The 17,699-nt window shown below is 43.2% G+C and overlaps 2 protein-coding genes across 8 annotated transcripts in view; one reads left to right on the top strand and one right to left on the bottom strand.

Annotated features, from left to right (window-relative positions):
• The first annotated feature begins 153 nt into the window (after positions 1-153).
• On the top strand, positions 154-14,108 carry prima1 (proline rich membrane anchor 1). The gene is made up of 4 exons (XM_026152702.1): positions 154-1,165; positions 2,018-2,159; positions 4,538-4,670; positions 12,407-14,108. Exons 1-4 carry the CDS (start codon positions 884-886, stop codon positions 12,504-12,506), a joined length of 657 nt encoding a protein of 218 aa, XP_026008487.1. The 5' UTR covers positions 154-883; the 3' UTR covers positions 12,507-14,108.
• Positions 14,109-17,047: 2,939 nt separating this feature from the next.
• Positions 17,048-17,699, bottom strand: part of unc79 (unc-79 homolog, NALCN channel complex subunit) — a 32,576-nt gene continuing 31,924 nt past the window's right edge. For all 7 annotated transcript variants that reach the window (XM_026151986.1, XM_026151988.1, XM_026151987.1 and 4 more), the window contains one exon: positions 17,048-17,668. In XM_026151986.1, the coding sequence (XP_026007771.1) occupies positions 17,480-17,668 (189 nt within the window). In that variant the 3' untranslated portion in view covers positions 17,048-17,479. The remainder of the gene's footprint in view (positions 17,669-17,699) is intronic.

The following is a 17,699-nucleotide window of genomic DNA, read 5'->3' as shown; positions in this document are numbered from 1 at the left end:
TAATTGACCGGGTTGTCGAGCATTAGCAGTAAATGCCAGGTTACATCAGTATTGTTTATCTCAGCCTACTTTGGGACACTGGACCAGAGAGTGTTCTCGCAGGCACACAGCACATCAAACACGGGCATGGCAGTGTTTTCAGTCGGTAGGCGTCTTGCACTCTCTCTCCCTAGCTTTCCACTTGACTTTAATTTGCTCTAGTACGCGTCATCTTTACAGACTCGCCTCCACGCATTGTGGGCTATACTTTCTGCCTGGGCCATTATTATTATTATTAAAAAAAAAAAAAGGAAAAAAATCAAACACAGACATAAACAAGCAAACAAAGCAAAACAAACAAAGCCCAGCTGACATTACCGACGCCTTCACAACCACATGCCCTTCCCTCTTTGATTTTTGGGGGGACTTTTTAAGAAGCGGAAGGCGAATTTGTTTGAGCACACGTTGTCAGGATGAGCTGATGTGAGCGCTGCATCAAGTGCGCGGTGGTGATGCTCCCGTATAAAACAGCCCGCCGTATTTTGGCACAGAGGAGGATGCATCACTTTAACCCTCGGCTCTGCCCTCCGGACTCGCCCATACAGTGCTCAGCTTAGATAAGTTGAGAGGGGATGTGTGATGCCATTGCAAGGAATCCTACTACTCGATATTCCCGAGGATCTCTCTCGGTTCGTTTTTTCCTTCAACTTCGATGGCTTGAGTGGTCCATTTGCGCTCATGCTTGCAGCCGAGGAGGGATGTAAGGTACGGGCATCTACCGCCCTCACATTGCACGGAGTAGCGGCGTGATTCAGGTCGCTATCTGAGTGCCAGAAAGCAAAAAACTACTTTCGAGATGTGAATTATCGAGATTTGCCACTCATTCCACCGGCTCGCCTGTCCTATGCTATCGACAACGGGATTTCAAGAGGAAAATGATTGTGGCATAAACTATTTCTGGAGACGCCTGTCACAGATATCGCCGCTGAACTGGATAGGGTGGATGGTTATTTCCCAAACAGTTCAAGCCTATGTATACTGCATTCATTTGTTGGAAACGCTGCCTAGTATCTTCGAGAACAGCGCAAGAGGAATGCTGTGCCAAGATCTAATGCCATTTACTTTAAGTTTTTGGCCTTTTTTCTTCGGTCATTGCCTTCTCTCACTGTTGTTACTCTCGTGCCAGGTAAGGATCACGTTCAGGCGCGCCACTTGACAATTTACGCATGAGAAGAGGTTACACTGATGTAACTTGAGTTTCATTTACTGATGGACTATGGATAAGAGCTGTGGAGCTAATAACCTTTTCCAAGTAACTTGTGTGCTCTTTAAGATGCATTGCCATATAATACCAGCTTACACTTGGTGGGATCACCGCTCCAGAGCACACCTGTGTTGAGGGAATGCTGGCAGGCAGGTGTGTGTAGTGAGTTTGCAGGAGGTCATAAGAAATGCAGCTATGCCCAGGTACACACAGAGGCACTCTGCTTTTTTGTTGTGGGAACACGGAGTAACCAACTGTGTTTATATGATAACAACATTCAGTTATCCCACCAGGATCCCTGCAGCAGGCATATGTTAGTGATGAGTATTCTAACCTCTGCCCCATGCTGCTGCCTACAGATAGTGGTGAGCAGTTGTTCACGCGCACGCAGTGTTGCCAGGGTTCATGTGTAATGTGATCTGCTTGAGTTTCCAAGTCCACCCACGCACACTCCTCGGGGCAGCCTGCTGCCCACTCTGTTGGTGGGTGGTTTCTTACAGGGAGCGGGCTGCAGCCATATATGTGATACTATTTTACATGTACTACATACACAGTAGCCCCAGTGACAACAACACTGGAGCTGCGATATGAAAGGAATGCTGAGAGGATATCCACAGTGCTGCAAACTAAGAGGCTGCTGAGTATTCAAGCATCTCCATTTGTGCTGCACAGTGTTGTGCTGATGGTACTTCTGAGTAATGCACTAAGGGACACAGCCTCAGTCCTTTCAATCTCTCTTTCTCTCCCTCTGTCTCTTTTTTCTCTCACCATAAGGGAGAGCTCCAGAGGTCATGCTCACGGACTGTGGCGGAGAAAGTTAGTGAACAGTGCCAGCTGGCATGTCACTGTAGAAGATACCCTCCACTTCCACCGCCGCCGCCTCCACCGCCGCCCCCGCGGCTACTGGGCACCACAGGTAAGGCTTCCAGCTCACCCTCCAACCTTTCACAGCTGTCTCCCTTCAAGTCCATCTCAGTCTGTTTGCTCTCAGCCCACAGTTGGATCTTGTTCCTAGCCAGGCGCAGGTGTCGGGCAAGTGGCTAGTCTGAAGAAACTGTTTTGACGTGAAGTGTTTCCATTTATGTACACGGGGAAAATGCACCATCAACCAGTTGAGATTAACGTGTGAGTGCTCGTGCACGGGTGTAATTTTGCACTCTTGTGTTTGTGCGTGTGTTAGAGCCAGCAGGATGTTGACAGCTGAACACAAGACTAATATATACTGGGTCTGACCCTGGGGAGTACCCGGCTGCCTGTGAAATCTATGCCTGCTGGGCTGCCAAGCTCAGTGGTTCAGTGGTAGGGTTTCCCCCTGGAGAACCCCTGATTAAAAGACAGATGAGTTAATTAAATTAGCTATAATTTGTTAGAGATAAGGGGCTAATGATCCAGCCCAGTAGTTCCAGCTTTGTTTTGAAGTCGAGCTGGCGGCAATAAGTGTGCGTGCGTGTTAGTGCTCATACACAACAAGCTTGGATATCTGTGTCGCTCCAGCGCCTGTTGTGGCAGCGCTCCCCTTCACCTTCCTCTTTCGTCTCACTCTGAGGTGCTAAATCTATTGAGCAAAAGGCGAACATATTTAACAGGCCTGCTTGCTGAAAGTTGATATGATTTGTATTTCATCTCAGGCACCATAATGAACAGTGCTGAAATATGGGACAGGTGTTTTGCTGATGATGCAGCTATTACTGTGATTCTTTAGAATCACTCATCCTGAGCCCTTCGTATTACAAGGAGGGGGGATACTTAATCACGAAGCAGTGGAAGGACTTTAATCAATCAGCTTCAATGTGTTCTTTTCCTGTCTGGTCAATGCAAATGGACCTCCTTTTCCCCCTGACTCACCATGTGAGTTACCTACAAATCGAGAGTTATAGACTCTTCTGTGATTGTTGTCAAGGTCACTGCATGAATCCTGCCACAACCATCTGACTGCAAGTGAAGGTGGGCCTTCGGCCAATACAAGCTCAGACCTCTGAGTGCTGCCTCCACAAGATCTTATCCCTCCAACAACAACCAAATAAAAAAACAGCAAAATGTCATGTTAATAAGATAAGCGGATCAATCTTCATTTCTTTTTATCTTTGCACACATATGTTTGCAGTGGGTGGAGACACTATTAATATTTGATTCAAAGGGAGTTTTTTTTTTGTCATCACATTTTTCATGCATAATTATCTAAATATTCATTCAGCAGCCCAATTTGCAGAGCACTTTGAGCTGAAAATGTGCTTTAAACTGTCGTCTTTAAAATCCAATGAATATGCACAGCTAACATGAAAACTGGGACAATGGCCGGGACCACATCTATCAGATAAAAGTCTAATAAAACTGAGGAAAAATTGGCACAGTTAAAGAAGTGTCTGCGTGCTAAAAATGGTATCTGAGGTCCCTTGATAGGACTGTGCTCTATCACAATAAAGTAGATCCTTACCACTGACTGAATTAAATCCTACAGCCGTTGACAAAACGAAGGATTAAAATGGAAGTTTGGCTGAGAGGGGTTTTTAAATTCACAGTGACTTATGATGTGGTGTGCTGTACCAGGGAGAGCCATACCTTTTTATTTGCTCTGTAGAAATGGGCTGTGTTGGAAAAATAGTCTTCAGCATTACTCAGGAGTATTTGTTGCTATGGTGTAAGCCCATTCGTCTCATTCATAACTAAAATCCTCTACATGCAGGAGGAGCTTGTTATTTTATGTAGCAAACAGGGTATTTTCTCCTTGAATGATAGGTAGATATGCTCATGACAAACCTGATTTAAAGACGGTGGGAGAGCACAGGATGCTGCAAAACGAGGCGAGAGAAGTTCTGCAATACAGATACGAAGATGCTGATGCACACAATGTTATACAACATTCCTGGTGAGTGATCTTACTCCACGACTCTAATGTGGAAAGAGCAGGAGGTTCCTGCAACAGTAATTGGTGTGGACAAGAGTGCTGGTGTAGGGAAGGCTGACAGGACCTTAAATGATTCATGGTGTCGGGTTGGATATCTTTGAACGTTGCACCTAAGACCTAAAGAACGGGTGAGGACATGAATGCATCCCAGCACAAAAAGAGCAGAGGAGAGAAATCGTCTTGTTTCTCTTTCACTATTGTGTTGTTTAAAAGTTAAGCCACTTACTAAGGATCAAAATGCAAAACACAAGTCAGCATTGTGGCTTAAGTGTAAATATAATTAATGCATTTTTCATAATGCGCTTACCTTTTTTAATGTATTGTGTTTATTGTCTTCTTCTGTATCTACACCTCTCTCTCCTTGCTGCCCCTTTCACTCTGTTTCTAAGTGGAAAAGCCCAAGGTGCAATTGTGGAGGCCGTGGTGGATGGAGATGGACATCGTAGTTCTCGGAACAGTGGGCTGTGCCTCACTTATCTTCCTCCTCTCAGCTATCATCATCTGCTACAAAGCTATCAAGAGGTAAGAAGCCACCCTAACATGTTTAATTCTGTTTGTTTAACATTGTAATTAAAACCTCGCATATTTCCAAATTATTTTAAAATGAGGACTAACTTAAGTAGAAGTCAGTCACAGATTGAGACAGGCGGGTAAATAGACATGTGGGGTACTCTAATAAGTGTCCTGCCTTTTTGTTAGAGTTATGCCATTGCCCCCCTAGGTCATACTGAGGTCAGAGGTTAGGTGGGTTGTAAATATCCACTACATTGAGTCAAGCAGAAATATCCTATATGCTGAATTAATTTGCTGAAGTGCAAAATGACATAACAATGCTCTATTGATTTTGATTCCCATAAAAGTCTGAAGCATCCTAGAATGGCAGCTGGATTCATAAATGTGAAAGCAAGAGCCAAGCAAAGGAATCCCAACACACTGCTGTTGCAGCATTTTCCACATTTGGCTTATTTGAAAAAAAAAGTCTGTGTGAGGTTTTACTCTGCGGCACAACCAGACCCAATTCTCTTGATGCCGTTCAGGCAGCACGGTATCACACGTGCACTCCGACGTTCCCTTAATGTTCACAGATATTTCAAAAATAGTCACATCTGAATCGTGCCAGGTTTGTAAAGGATACTTGCATGCACCCATCCACAAACACACAATATCTTTACACGCACTCATTCATCATCTTGGCGTGTTTCACAGTCCACAACTAACCACGTGAGAATGCCATGTGTGCAGAATTAGGCATTAAATCAAGAAGCTACTTCTATGTTTTATGCATATGTATTTAAAAAGATCTAGTATCCTACCTTCTTATATTTATGGGACTATATTAAGCCTGCATGCCAGATATGGCTTTCTTCAGCAGAACTCTATTTCGCCTTTCTTTAAACAACAAATAGGCAAAGTCAGGCAGCGGAATTAATGGGCGGTTGGCTCAGGAATTCATTATGGCAATTCTCCAGCCCCCTGTGTAGCCAAGGGGCACCTTTTTTAATGCAGCAGTGGTAGGAAAGTGTTGTTGCAATATGGGCTCTAGCCCCAAACACAAGTCATTATTTATGAATTAATTTGCGCAGTCATTCAGTCGCAGGCCACATCTTTTATACATGCAAGCAGGTCATGTCCTGAAGCTCTGTGGGCTCTAGACTGCAGACTTTGTGCCACGCCAAGCTGCCCTCTACTCAGAATGAGAAGGGAATATACACAGGTCCAGACTAGGCTCATTAGACATTCATTAGTCAAAGCCAGTAGCAGAGCGGTCCAGGGAAAGATGTGACTGCTTTAGCATTTGTCTTGGATTCTCTAATCATCCATCGTTCCAGAGGGGAAAGGAGAGGAAACAACACAGCCAAAAAGGACAGATAAAGTGTTGTCTACCAAAGCGAGCGAAGGCAGTAATTCAGCATCTCAGTCAATAACAGTGTGAAAAAGGGTTTGTCAGTGAGAAAAACACAGCCCGGTTATATATAGCCCTCCCAGCTCAGTGCTCCGGGCTTTCCCAATGAAAATCAGCTGGACGAGGGCCAAGGCCCAAGCATTACAGACAGTGGAAGAGCGAGCACTGCAGGTCCCAGCCCTCCTGGCCTTTTGTTATTTTTTGTAATCTTTGCTTGCCAGTCATCTGTCAGAAGCAAGCGGGACTGAAAAGGAGAAAAAAAAGAACACTTCCACACAATCCTATTCAGAGTCCACAGCACCAGAGAGGCTGGTGTGCAAGCACAGAGAGGAGGATTCAGGCACACGCTGCTTTTCAGTGTTGCTGTACCATCCAAAGCAAAAGAGATGATACTGCAGTCCAGGCTGTCAGCCATCCAAGGCGCCAAAACAAATAAAACTCAGACCAACTGACTAATGAAGCGAGATGCTTTTCCCAATCACTTACCGCTCAGGGAGGCTTGTTCAAAGACAGATAATGCATCCCAGCTGGTCCTTTTCAAGGGTAACACAGAACATCCAAAATACTCAAAAAACCGAAACGGAAAATGCTACAATATTTGCTCACACATCATTAATCTCCCTTTGTTTTATTTTCGAAATCACTAAACCGGCACCATCAAAACCGGTGACAGACTTTTACAGTCTGTTTTGTAATGCGTTTGCTTTGAACCATACCATGTTACTCTAATTTCCAGATGGCTGGAGTAATTGTAAACAGCCCAACGCATGTCCTAATTTCACCATCATGCATTCCCCAAACTTCAAACAGCAATGTGCGCTGTGATTGCACAGCTTTGATATGAAATATTCATCTAACCTGTGAAGTGTTGTGTTGCCACCTGCCACGTGTCAACAGCATGGCATCTATTATTGAAGGCCCGGGCAGAGGTCGGCTTGAGGCCCCAGTGCTCTGCCCTGTGTGGTGGCCCAAAGCGACATGGTCAGTCAGTGCGGAGATTACATCCTGAGAAAAATAAACAGGGCCGAAGCGGCTTCCAGGAATCTGTAGCTCACCGGTGTCGAACAGCACAGAGATCCTGTCTTGTTCTCTTACTTGCTAAATCTCATGTGGAATCATCGAGACATGCCAGACTTCTGTTAATTGCTTTTTCATCCGTTTTCAACACAATTCAGTTGTGACTTAGAATAAAACTCCTTTTTATCTTAAATTTAACTGGCTGCACCAAATATAATGAGGGACATTAAAAAAGCTCTGTGATTCCACCCGTAAAAAGCAAAACACGTCACTGATTAAAATCATAGCAGCAGTCCGCTTTAGAGCCATCTCTGCTCTGGACTACTTCCAGTGCTAATTTTAAATGGCTCCTGTTCCGTCCACTTGCACATATGCATCTGCAATGCGTTCTGGATCTCCTCCACTGTGTGGAGCCTTTCAACTTCAATTGCATTTTGGGGAAGAGGACGAAGCAAGGCAGGTGGTGAGAGAACATTGTGTTGATGTAGCTAAAAGCTACAATGTGAGTGTAGAAGGTTCAGATTTTCCCTGTAGTTTCTCAGAACATCACAGTCCAGTCTCCACCTCTGGAGTCCGATCCTGGTGGATGAATTCATAGTGAAACTTTAAAACATGAGCATGCTACTCACGCGATGGCCCTCCTCCAAGGAGGGCACTGCTGGAGACTCAGTTCCCGTTACTACTGTCGATATTTAACGTGAAGGAGGAGTTGCTTTCACATAAAGGTTTGAGGTCTAAGCTGAAACAGGCTCGTATATTAAACAGGTAAGAACAGAGCTTCCAGGAAGAGCACACACGCACACGCACACAAACTCACGTAAATGAAATGAATGAAAACTGTTCATCATAAATTTGTGTTCAGTGTTTTTCTAAATGATACTGTGGACATCCCAGCCACAGTCACTGACTTATTAAAAAAAAGTATGATATAAAACTATCAGTCTGCTACAGAAGTAAGAATAGGAATACCATCAGATATTCCTACATAAAAATGTGGCAACGTCCGTGGATAAGTGTGGACATTGTTTTATTGCACCGTCGTCAAAGCTGGTTTATCTTTTTGTTTTGTCATGTCTTACAGCAACATCCATATCACCCTTTGTTTATGTAGTTTCATCTGTTGCTGTAGGAACCAAAGGGAAAAATCTTACTTTGTCCCAACACCCACAGGTCTGTTTAACTCTTATCATAGTTTTCTGTAACTGGACTCCAGAAATGTTTGAGGCTAATGTTGTTATAGAGTCTATGTTGGCTGGACTTTGGGAGATTCCTCCTCCATCCTCCCTGTGGGACAGATATAATTGTGTCTAGCATATTGTTTTGTGTGAGTAACTGTTGCTGTTTTTGTACATTCTCCCTCAGGCGGCAGCAGTGATTAATAGATTAATACAGACCTGTAAAACTGGTATATCCCAAATCCCTTCCCTGCAGCAGTGGGGACCACCGCCCCCTCCCCACATCAGAGTGTTTCCACCCCGGGGCTGGACAGTTTCTTTTCTCAGGCTTTCCCCTGGTCTCACAGGGACACAGCAAGCAGCATCTGCTCTACATGGCCAGCATGTGTCCCAGTTGTGTTCACCCAAATGACCCCTCCCAGGTGACACTGGAGTCCCACAGGAAGTCTTAGTCATACTGTTGTGTTTTGTTTAAAAGTTTTTTTTCTGGAAAGTATAATGTTCGCACATAATGTTGATCAGCTTCTGCATGGCCCTCCAAAGTATCTACACAGAAATTCCCAATCACTTTTCAGGTATAAAAGCTCCGTTAAAAGTCAGTAAAATCTCCCTCCCTTCTTCTTATTAACACACACACCCTCATAATAATGAACCTAAGTTAGTCTGACTCAATGATGGCACTATATTAAAAGTTCTCTATAAAATACATGTTGTGAACTCACAAATTTTAAACTAGTGGAAGAGACACAGTATGATAAAGCCACCCTGTTAGAGTAGTTAAAAATGTGAGGTGGGGGATTCTCAAAGACTTTCATATTTACACCCTATTGTAGTTTTTGTTTCTTTGAATGGAAACCCTTTAAAATGTTTAAAGATCCTGATACTGACTTTGCAGATCAGAGTAACTTGTGTAAAAACTGGACGGAGTCAAGCCGAGCAGGATTTTATGGCTAATGCCGGCGAGCACGGGAGGCAGATGGGTCGAGGTTAAGCTCTGCGCTGAAGTGACAGCTGAAAAACAGCCGAGACGGGAGCATTTTTCAAAATCTGACAGCGGCAAGACGGTTGTTTAACAGGTGTGGCAAAAATGTGATCGGTCAAAGTGCGTGGGAGCATCCCAAAGAGACAGCTGACAGACTGAGATGACAGCACAAGAATTATAAATATTGAGTGGTGCAAAAAAAAAAAAAAAAAAAACCCTGGCAGATCATTTTTCATACTGACACCTCACCAAGAAAGAATCGTATAAATATTGCTAGTATTACAGAAAAATATCCTTAAGGCATATTGAAAGACTTGGTGTGATAATGATTCAGCAAAATCCTGTGCACGGAGGGAAAGAAATGCTATCAGGTGTATTAGACCTCCAAGTAATGTTAACTTTTTAATGAGATCTTGTCAGAGGTCTGGATTCATTACTGGTTGCGTTTTAAGTCTCTGGATATGATAACACCATTAAAACCATATCTCCGTAATTTCCAATACACAATGCCATCAGTCTTAAGCAACGGTGTGTTTTATTATTCATGAGTTCAACTTTCACACATTGTTGTTTTTAAAATGTTCCATAGTCCTTTTAATAGTACCCTCTTCAGTTCTCAACAAGAAGCTAATCCTCACAAGTCACACTGAGTGCTTTCTTCTTGCAGAGCTTTTGTATTGGATTGCATTATGTCATGTATGAGCTCATTTCACCCTGCAAGGACTCCCTGTCTGCACGATTCCTTCCCGGCACGATGCCCGAGAAAGGAAAAAGATTTGTGCTGGACCGGACTGAATGTTTGTTGAAGTTGTGCCGGCCAGCCCGAGCTTTCAGGGGCCAGGAGAGGAGAGGAGGGGAGATATTGAGCTTAGATGTAGCTCAAGGGTTCTCAGTGCTAGTGAAGGCACTGTACAGTGTTGAGTGGGACAATGACTGTACTAACTGTATTCAGATCTGTCTCTGAGTTACATAAACCCGGGCAGGGGAGGGCAGCTGAGGGGGAAGCCACAGTACACTGGACAAATATAATAACCACAAAGGCATCAAGGAGCGCATGAAAAGAGCTATATTGAATGATCCTGCTCTTCACAGACCAGTAGCAGCAAGGGGATCTTTTTTTTTTTTTTTTTTTAATTCATATTTTTATTAAGGTTTCAAAAGCAGGCATTCACAGTATGTACATCATGTAAGCATTCTTCATACTTAGGTTATCTGCCTTAAATACTGAAATAGTATTTTAATTTACATCCAAGTCATAAGGGAAGAATACTTACAACGATAGAAGTAATTGAAACCATCACATAATCCGAAAATATAAAAAACAAAAAACAAAACTAGCAAACCTAAGAAAAGAGAAAAAAAAACAAAAACAAAACAAAACAAAAAAAAGAAACAAAAAACAAAAAAACAAAAAACAAAAAAAAACACGGATGTGTTGGTATGGGGTGATCCTATAAATATATATACATACATCATAATTATTGGTTTGTAATAGTAAAATCTGGCCTATGAGGCGTGATATATTTAACCCAGTTTTCCCAATATGATGTAAATTTCTCCAGCTTGTGGTTAACAGAAGCTGTTATCTTTTCCATGTTATAAATTTCCATTGTGATTTCCATCCATGTACTTATGTTTGGGCTCTCTGGGGATAACCATTTTCTGGTGATATTCTTTTTACAGGCCACCAATAAAATATTTATTAAATGTTTATCATATTTAGGCCATTCCTGAGGTATATATCCAAAGAACATAGTCTTACTCTCGAGAGATATTTCACGTTTAAAGATATCCTGTAAGGCATTATGTATTTCTCTCCAATAATCCCTCAAGATTGAGCAGTCCCAGAAAATATGGTAATGATTTGCACTTTGATTTCCACAGTTCCTCCAACAAGCAGGGGGGTTATCATCATCATGAGACTTCTGAGAAGGTGTTATAAAGTATCTAATTAGACACTTCCAGCCAAATTCCCTCCACTTTTGTGAGCTGGTACACATCCACTGATATCTCCATATTGCCGTCCATTCTTCCTCTAATATTTTTATCCCTCCTTCCTTCTCCCATTTTGTTCTAATATATGAAGTCGAATGTGGTTTCAAATCCATTAGACCCTTATAGAGACATGATACAATTCTATCAATAGTTTCTGAGTTATAGCTTTTTATAAACAGTTCCATCAAGCGTGTGTTTATCATTGTTACGTTTCTCATCTTCGTGTCGGCATAATGCCTTAACTGCAGATATCGATAGAAGTCTTCTTTTTCTAATGAAAATGTTTTTCTAAGCATGTCAAAGCTGAACAATTTTCCATCCTTCATTATACTGCACAGGGCTGTTATGCCCTTACCTGTCCAGTCCTTGAATCTAGAATCCAGTTCATTAGGTTTGAACTCTGAGTCGTAAGCACACCATTTAAGAACTGTAATATTGGTCTCGAGTTTATATTCCTTTATAATAGTTCTCCATGTTTTAAGGGTCCTTTTCACCCACATGTTATCAGTATTTTTTATATAGGTTTGTAAGTTATTGTCAGCTAGAGTTGCCTGAATAGGTATAGACAGCATTTGTTCCTCAATGGTTTTCCATTGGGCAGTGTATGATTGGTTACACCAGCATATTATTGCTCTCATCTGCGCTGCAAAATAATAATATCTGAGGTCAGGGAGGCCCCATCCTCCCTTTTGCTTAGCCAGCTGTAGTGTTTTAAGGCGAACCCTTGGTCTTGCAGCAAGGGGATCATGTGCTGCTGTTTTCTTTTGCACTAGAGCAAACATCGAGCATTACAGCGCAACCGGTTTTTAAGAAGGAATTTCCCAGGAGGTTGTGTATCGATGTCATTCCCAAGTTGTTTTGACAGCTACACATACTCATTACTTAGAAGAGAAGATTGCATCTCCCAGTCATAGTAGGTAATTGCCTTATGCCATGTGCTGCAATGTATCTTTTCCTTCTGTCTCCTTGCAAAATTGACCTTTAAACACTGAGCTTATTAGAAGGGATTGCTGAGAGCAGCATATCCACCCAGAGCAGCTTCAGAAATCAAATCAGTCTGTAGGTCAGCAGTCCACAAACTCTGTTTAATGGCATGGCCTTTAGCTATGGATGAATGTAGTGCCATTTTGCTTTGTTTTTTTGATCAAGGAATTCATCCTCACTTTGTAAAAATGTCTATTCACAGGAAACCACTCCGAAAAGAAGAGAACGGGACAAGTCGTGGGGAGTATGCCATGAGCATCCGTAACAAGAAGGCCATGGGTACAAACAACACTGTGGTATAGACTGTCCTGGTAAACATGAAGTGACATCACCATTGTCGCTCACCTTATCCTGACTACAACAGTTCCCTCTCACCTTGAATGAATGCGAGTGGGTTTCACCCCAGGTTTTCAGATTGGTAAAACTCCCCTCTTTGCCTGGCACATTGCCCGGACTGAAGACACCATTCACCTCGAGAAAAGCTAAAAAGATCGACGGGGGGAAAAAAATCAAGACAGAAAGGACACAGAGAAAGATCCACAACCCCCCACGGTGTCGAAAGTGGCACAGCAAGCTGAACATTATGCTCTTAGTAACAGCAAGTGTTGCTGACAGGCTGGTTGGCTGCCGGCTGGAGAGGGACTGTCTGCCAGTCTGCTGCAGATCCAGACCTCACGCACTGTTGACATCTGCAATGGAACAACAGACAATACAGCAGCCCTGCAGTCCCACGGGCAGCCAGACAAGACAGCCCATCACACACAACAAATAACATGCATGCAGTTTTTACAGAGAATGCAACATTTTTTTATATTCCAACCCTCGCACTGTCCATTTTTTTCCCCTCCATTTTTGAGACAGATGCTTTGTGAGAAACACGATGTTGCTGCCGGTCCTGGCTCTGAGATGTGGATTCCTCTGACTATGCAATTTAAAGAAATCCATATAAACAAAGGAGGAGCAGAAACATCAACATGGGACATTCTGGTTATTTCGCCATGCCAAAACAGGCTACAGAAGGCTCAATGTAATATATATATATTTCAGTCATCCATGTATTTATTTCCTCTATTTATTTACTTGTCTATCTTTGAATTTATTTTTCTACTTAAAAGGGAAAAACAACGGTCTTGTAAGTTACTCACATCTTTTCAAATCTTGAACATCTTGACAAATTCATCTTATTTCTTGAGAGCTCTGTTTTCTAAGTGAATAATTTATAGATCATATAATTCATTTGTGATGCACCAATGCTTTAAGCCGGCTGTCGGTTTGTTGAGACACTGATGCAGAAAACGCGCTTGCTCTGCAAAGAGTTTTGGTATCAGTTGTTTTGTCTCTGGGTGTTTGATATCCTCTTCTGTTTCCCTGAGACTTCAGCTAAAAAAGTCAGGGGCCTCCATTATGTCCTATGTGATCTTTGTGAATGTGTGTTACCCGAACAATACTCCTGTCCTGCATCACACGCCAGTCCCGACTTTCCGATTTGTTCGCTCAGTGCAAGCACCTCTACAAGTTAAACCTGCTCTCCCTGTCGTCCAGTTAAATCTTGTTGTCCAATGTCCCGTGGTCAGCTGGATGGCTTCCGGCGTGTTTTGTCTGGACGTGACAATCTTCATTTTTCTATCTGTCAAGAAGGGCTTAGCCCATCACTATAGAAACAGGGGACATGAGCCCAGAGCTGACCTTGTGACTGGCGAGAGACAGGAGACTTAGCCAATAGCTAGAGATCAGGTTGCACAGAGGATGGCCTCATCAAGGATGTGTGTGACTCAGTGCTGTCACAGGCATCCTTCTCATCCCCGCTGGAAAAACACAACTGAGCTGAACTGGAGCATCACTCAACGCTGCTCTGCTTTCTTTTCTTTTTTTTTCTTTAATACACTAAATCTGCGTGTGTCTGTGCGGGCATGCATGTGCGTGTGTATGAGTGTGTGTGTCTGTCTGTCTGTGAGCGTGCATGCAGATGAGTGTACTCAGTGAGAGTGGGCTGTACTCTGTGGCTGTCAGTTAAGTATAGATATTGGCTAAACTGTGGAAAATAGAGGGGGATTTAAAAAAAAACACATACTTGCATTTAAAAATGCACAGGTATTAGCTAACAGTAAACCCCACCATGTACCTATATGAGAGAAATGATGGATGCATGAATGTAAATATTGATATTTAAATATCTGCCTTCTGGACTGTTAATTCATGTACAGTGTAACAGAACATATGTTTATACATAGTAAAAGTTTAAAAAATGTGCTACCACTTAGAATTATGTCAGTGTTGTCATGTTGATGGAGCAAGCCATTAATGTATATATGGCAATCAATAGAGCATACACAATTTATGCATTATACCAAACAGATAACGAAATGTGCATAAGTTGATTTCATTGCTGAGTTTTTCAGTTGTAAATAAAACTGTACATAACAACTGACCCACAGTATGTTGTGTTTAAAGAAATGCATGTGCAGTTATAAAACCACTGTTATATGTGGGCAGACGAGCTGGCCCGTACGTGGTGAAGGTGATAAAAGTGAGACTGTTATATTTAGCCTGTGCCCATCTTGTCTGCTCTATGCTGTGCTGTGCCGTTCGCGTCTTTGGGCAGAGGCGTGCTGGCCTTGTCTCCTGAGCCCCCCACAGCGGAGGACATGTTCTCAGTCTGTCTCACACAGTGCATCTTTAATGAACTGCGATTACCAAGCGCACTCCTCTCCGTGGGGCTTAATGGCACCAGCCAGAAAACTTTTAGGTCACATATTGTGCAAGCTCTGGGCTCGATCAATAACAGTGTCACTAAAAAATCACGTCTGTGTGTGTGTGTGTGTAAAAGATTTCTGCAGCTAGAGCAAGAACATGAGTTGATATAACAAAATGAGGTTTTTAGAGTAAGATAAAAGAGGGTAATGGATTCAAAACACCTCTTACAGAGCCTGCATTCTTACACTAGGTCGCGCAGACATGTTCCTATTTCTGTTTTAATTTGCACACCAGACCGTGATGTGAAACAAACAAGGGAGCCTAAACCTGTGCTGTACAGGCTGATGTACAAGAGCACTCAAGAGGAATGTTGATGAATTATAATGTGAATGAGGGTCCATCGAGTTCTCTGCCTTCCCTGCTTTGGATGTGCCACTTGACGGTAATGCAAATGGACACGCAGAGCAATTTAAACATTCATGCATTGTCCAGCCAGGGCGCTGTGGATTTCACTGTAATAAAACCAAAGTGACAGCACTAGGCAGGGGTACTGGGAATTGTCACCGTCTCAACAAGTTTTTCGAGGCTTTCCTTACAGCAATAAGGTGCTGGAACACTGATTTTATTTTTTTCAAACATTTGTTTTTACCAGTGTGCTGCTGAGTTTTATCTGCTGCTTCTATACCTCTGCTCTTTAATCACGAGATGTCACCAGCGCACACACCTGGTGATGCATTGTGCTGGTGCATTGGTTGTGTGAGAGAGCTTGCACAGTCCTTTTTTTAAAGCTGACCTTCACAGTCTTTGAGGACCCACTCACACCCTCTCTGCCCGCCAGTCCTTTGGTCAGTGTTAATTACCCTCAGCACCTCCAGCTGCCTACTCATCAGGTCAGCGCTCCCATATGGTCCTGCAGGAGGCAGGCAGGCAGGCGGCAAGCAGGGGTGGGGAAAGTGCTGGATACCTGTGGGACACTGATTACATAAGCTGCTGCTAATGAGAAAGGTTCTTTCAGAAAGGGCTGCGAGTTCAAACGATCACAACGGTGGCAGTGGCTGACAGATGCAACACCAGAGCAAGGGGGACTTGATTAAACGCACGCACACACGCAGGGACACATGCGCACATACACACCTGTAGCTAACATCACTTTAATGCACACTCTCACACGTAGAGGCGCAGCAGGAAAGGACCTCTTTGATGAGCCATGGCTAGAGGTTGATGAGAAGGGGCACTGCAGCCTGATTCAGCTGGCTTGAGGTCACCAGGGAGTGTGCGCGCGTGTGTGTAAGTGCGTGTTCATTAGTCACATTGTGTGATATCATTATACTAGTGACTCATTTGGCAGACACCTCTCAACATGGGTCTTTCAATACCAGCTGCGACTAAAAAGTAATATTTTAAAGAATTTATGCGCAGATCAAATGTGACTTATTTTGGTCCGATAAGCTAATTTTTCCTCGCAGAATACATCTATATCAGCAGATCTAATTCATGCTAAATCCTGATAATGAAATCCTTGCAGCAGAAAAGATCAAAACAAAGATTAATGTGCTGTTCGGTTTTCAGGGCCTGCTGTCATGTCATCTGTTATTCTCAGACAAGAGCTTCATGGTAATACAGTTAGACCTCACAAAAATCCTTAATCACAACAAACCACATTAGGCCAAAGGTAATTGTGTTTGCTTGGTATATGCATGGGCCTATCTGTTTCGCTGCTGCCAATGAAGGGAGGGCTGGAGTAGGAGGAGGCGGGGTGTCTTTCCACTTTGGGGGTGAGGGGGGAGCAAACCGAAATAGTCTTGTTTACCTCCAATGTCTGGCTCCACGTTATCGAGTTACAAAGCTGCTGCCGCAACTCGGATTGGCCTCTGATCGATCTGAGCTGTGATGGCAAAAGGCAGCATGACTGACAGCCTGACAAGGATCTTAGCTGGGAGCTGGGTAATGCATGTCATGTCGTTTTCCCGTAGACACCTGAGGTTTTTTTTTCGCTCAGAGGAGTAACCAGCAGAGCTGATTTTATCTCTCCGCCGTCCACATTATGGTAAGCTGGGCATTTTCCCCATCAGTCAGGACATCAAAGGGCAGAAAATGTCATATTTGAATTTTTAAAGGCTCAGCAATTCATTTGAAATGTCAAAGCGTCTCGATGTTTAGAAAAACTTGTACTTTTATTATTCGGCTTGCAACCAAGCAACTTAAAAAGTGATAGGTTATGAATGTCAGAGTGAACATATCTATGATTAAACAAGCATTTGGTTTCAGGCCCTTGCTATTACTAACATGGGTCTGTGGAAATCCTCTACAGTCGTCTGACTCTTCAATTCTGTTAAATGCAACAGATTGGGCACCGAACACAGTTCTTCTATACAGTCCAACTCCAGTGTTAGTACTTTAAAATAGCATAGATTTACTGTACATATACTAAAGGTTCTGAAAAATGATTCATTTCAAACGAATCCCACACAGCATCACTTTATATAAGAGTCCTTTTTTTTTTTTTTAAAGTCACTTTCAGCCAGAGCAGATGCATGCAGGCCTAGGGACCCAGGTGAGGCAGAGCTGACCACAGAACAGGTCACATGGGGTAAAACTGTGAAGCAGCCTCAGACGACTGGATCTCCACCTGAGCCATCTTGAACTGGGTGCACTGCAGCCATTTGCGCAGGGCGAACGGAGGGGCTCCGGACATCTGGCCCTGCAGACACTGGTGGTTCACCCTATTCTGGATGGCCTGAAGACGCAACTGCAGCCCTGCAGACAGATGCTTACGACGAAAAGAAGAGATGATAGTGTTT

The sequence above is a fragment of the Astatotilapia calliptera genome, chromosome 19 (genome assembly GCF_900246225.1).
Source record: "Astatotilapia calliptera chromosome 19, fAstCal1.2, whole genome shotgun sequence".
Taxonomy (NCBI): Eukaryota; Metazoa; Chordata; class Actinopteri; order Cichliformes; family Cichlidae; genus Astatotilapia; species Astatotilapia calliptera.
The sequence above is the reverse complement of the archived record's forward strand: the minus strand, read 5'-3'. Positions and strand labels throughout refer to the sequence as shown.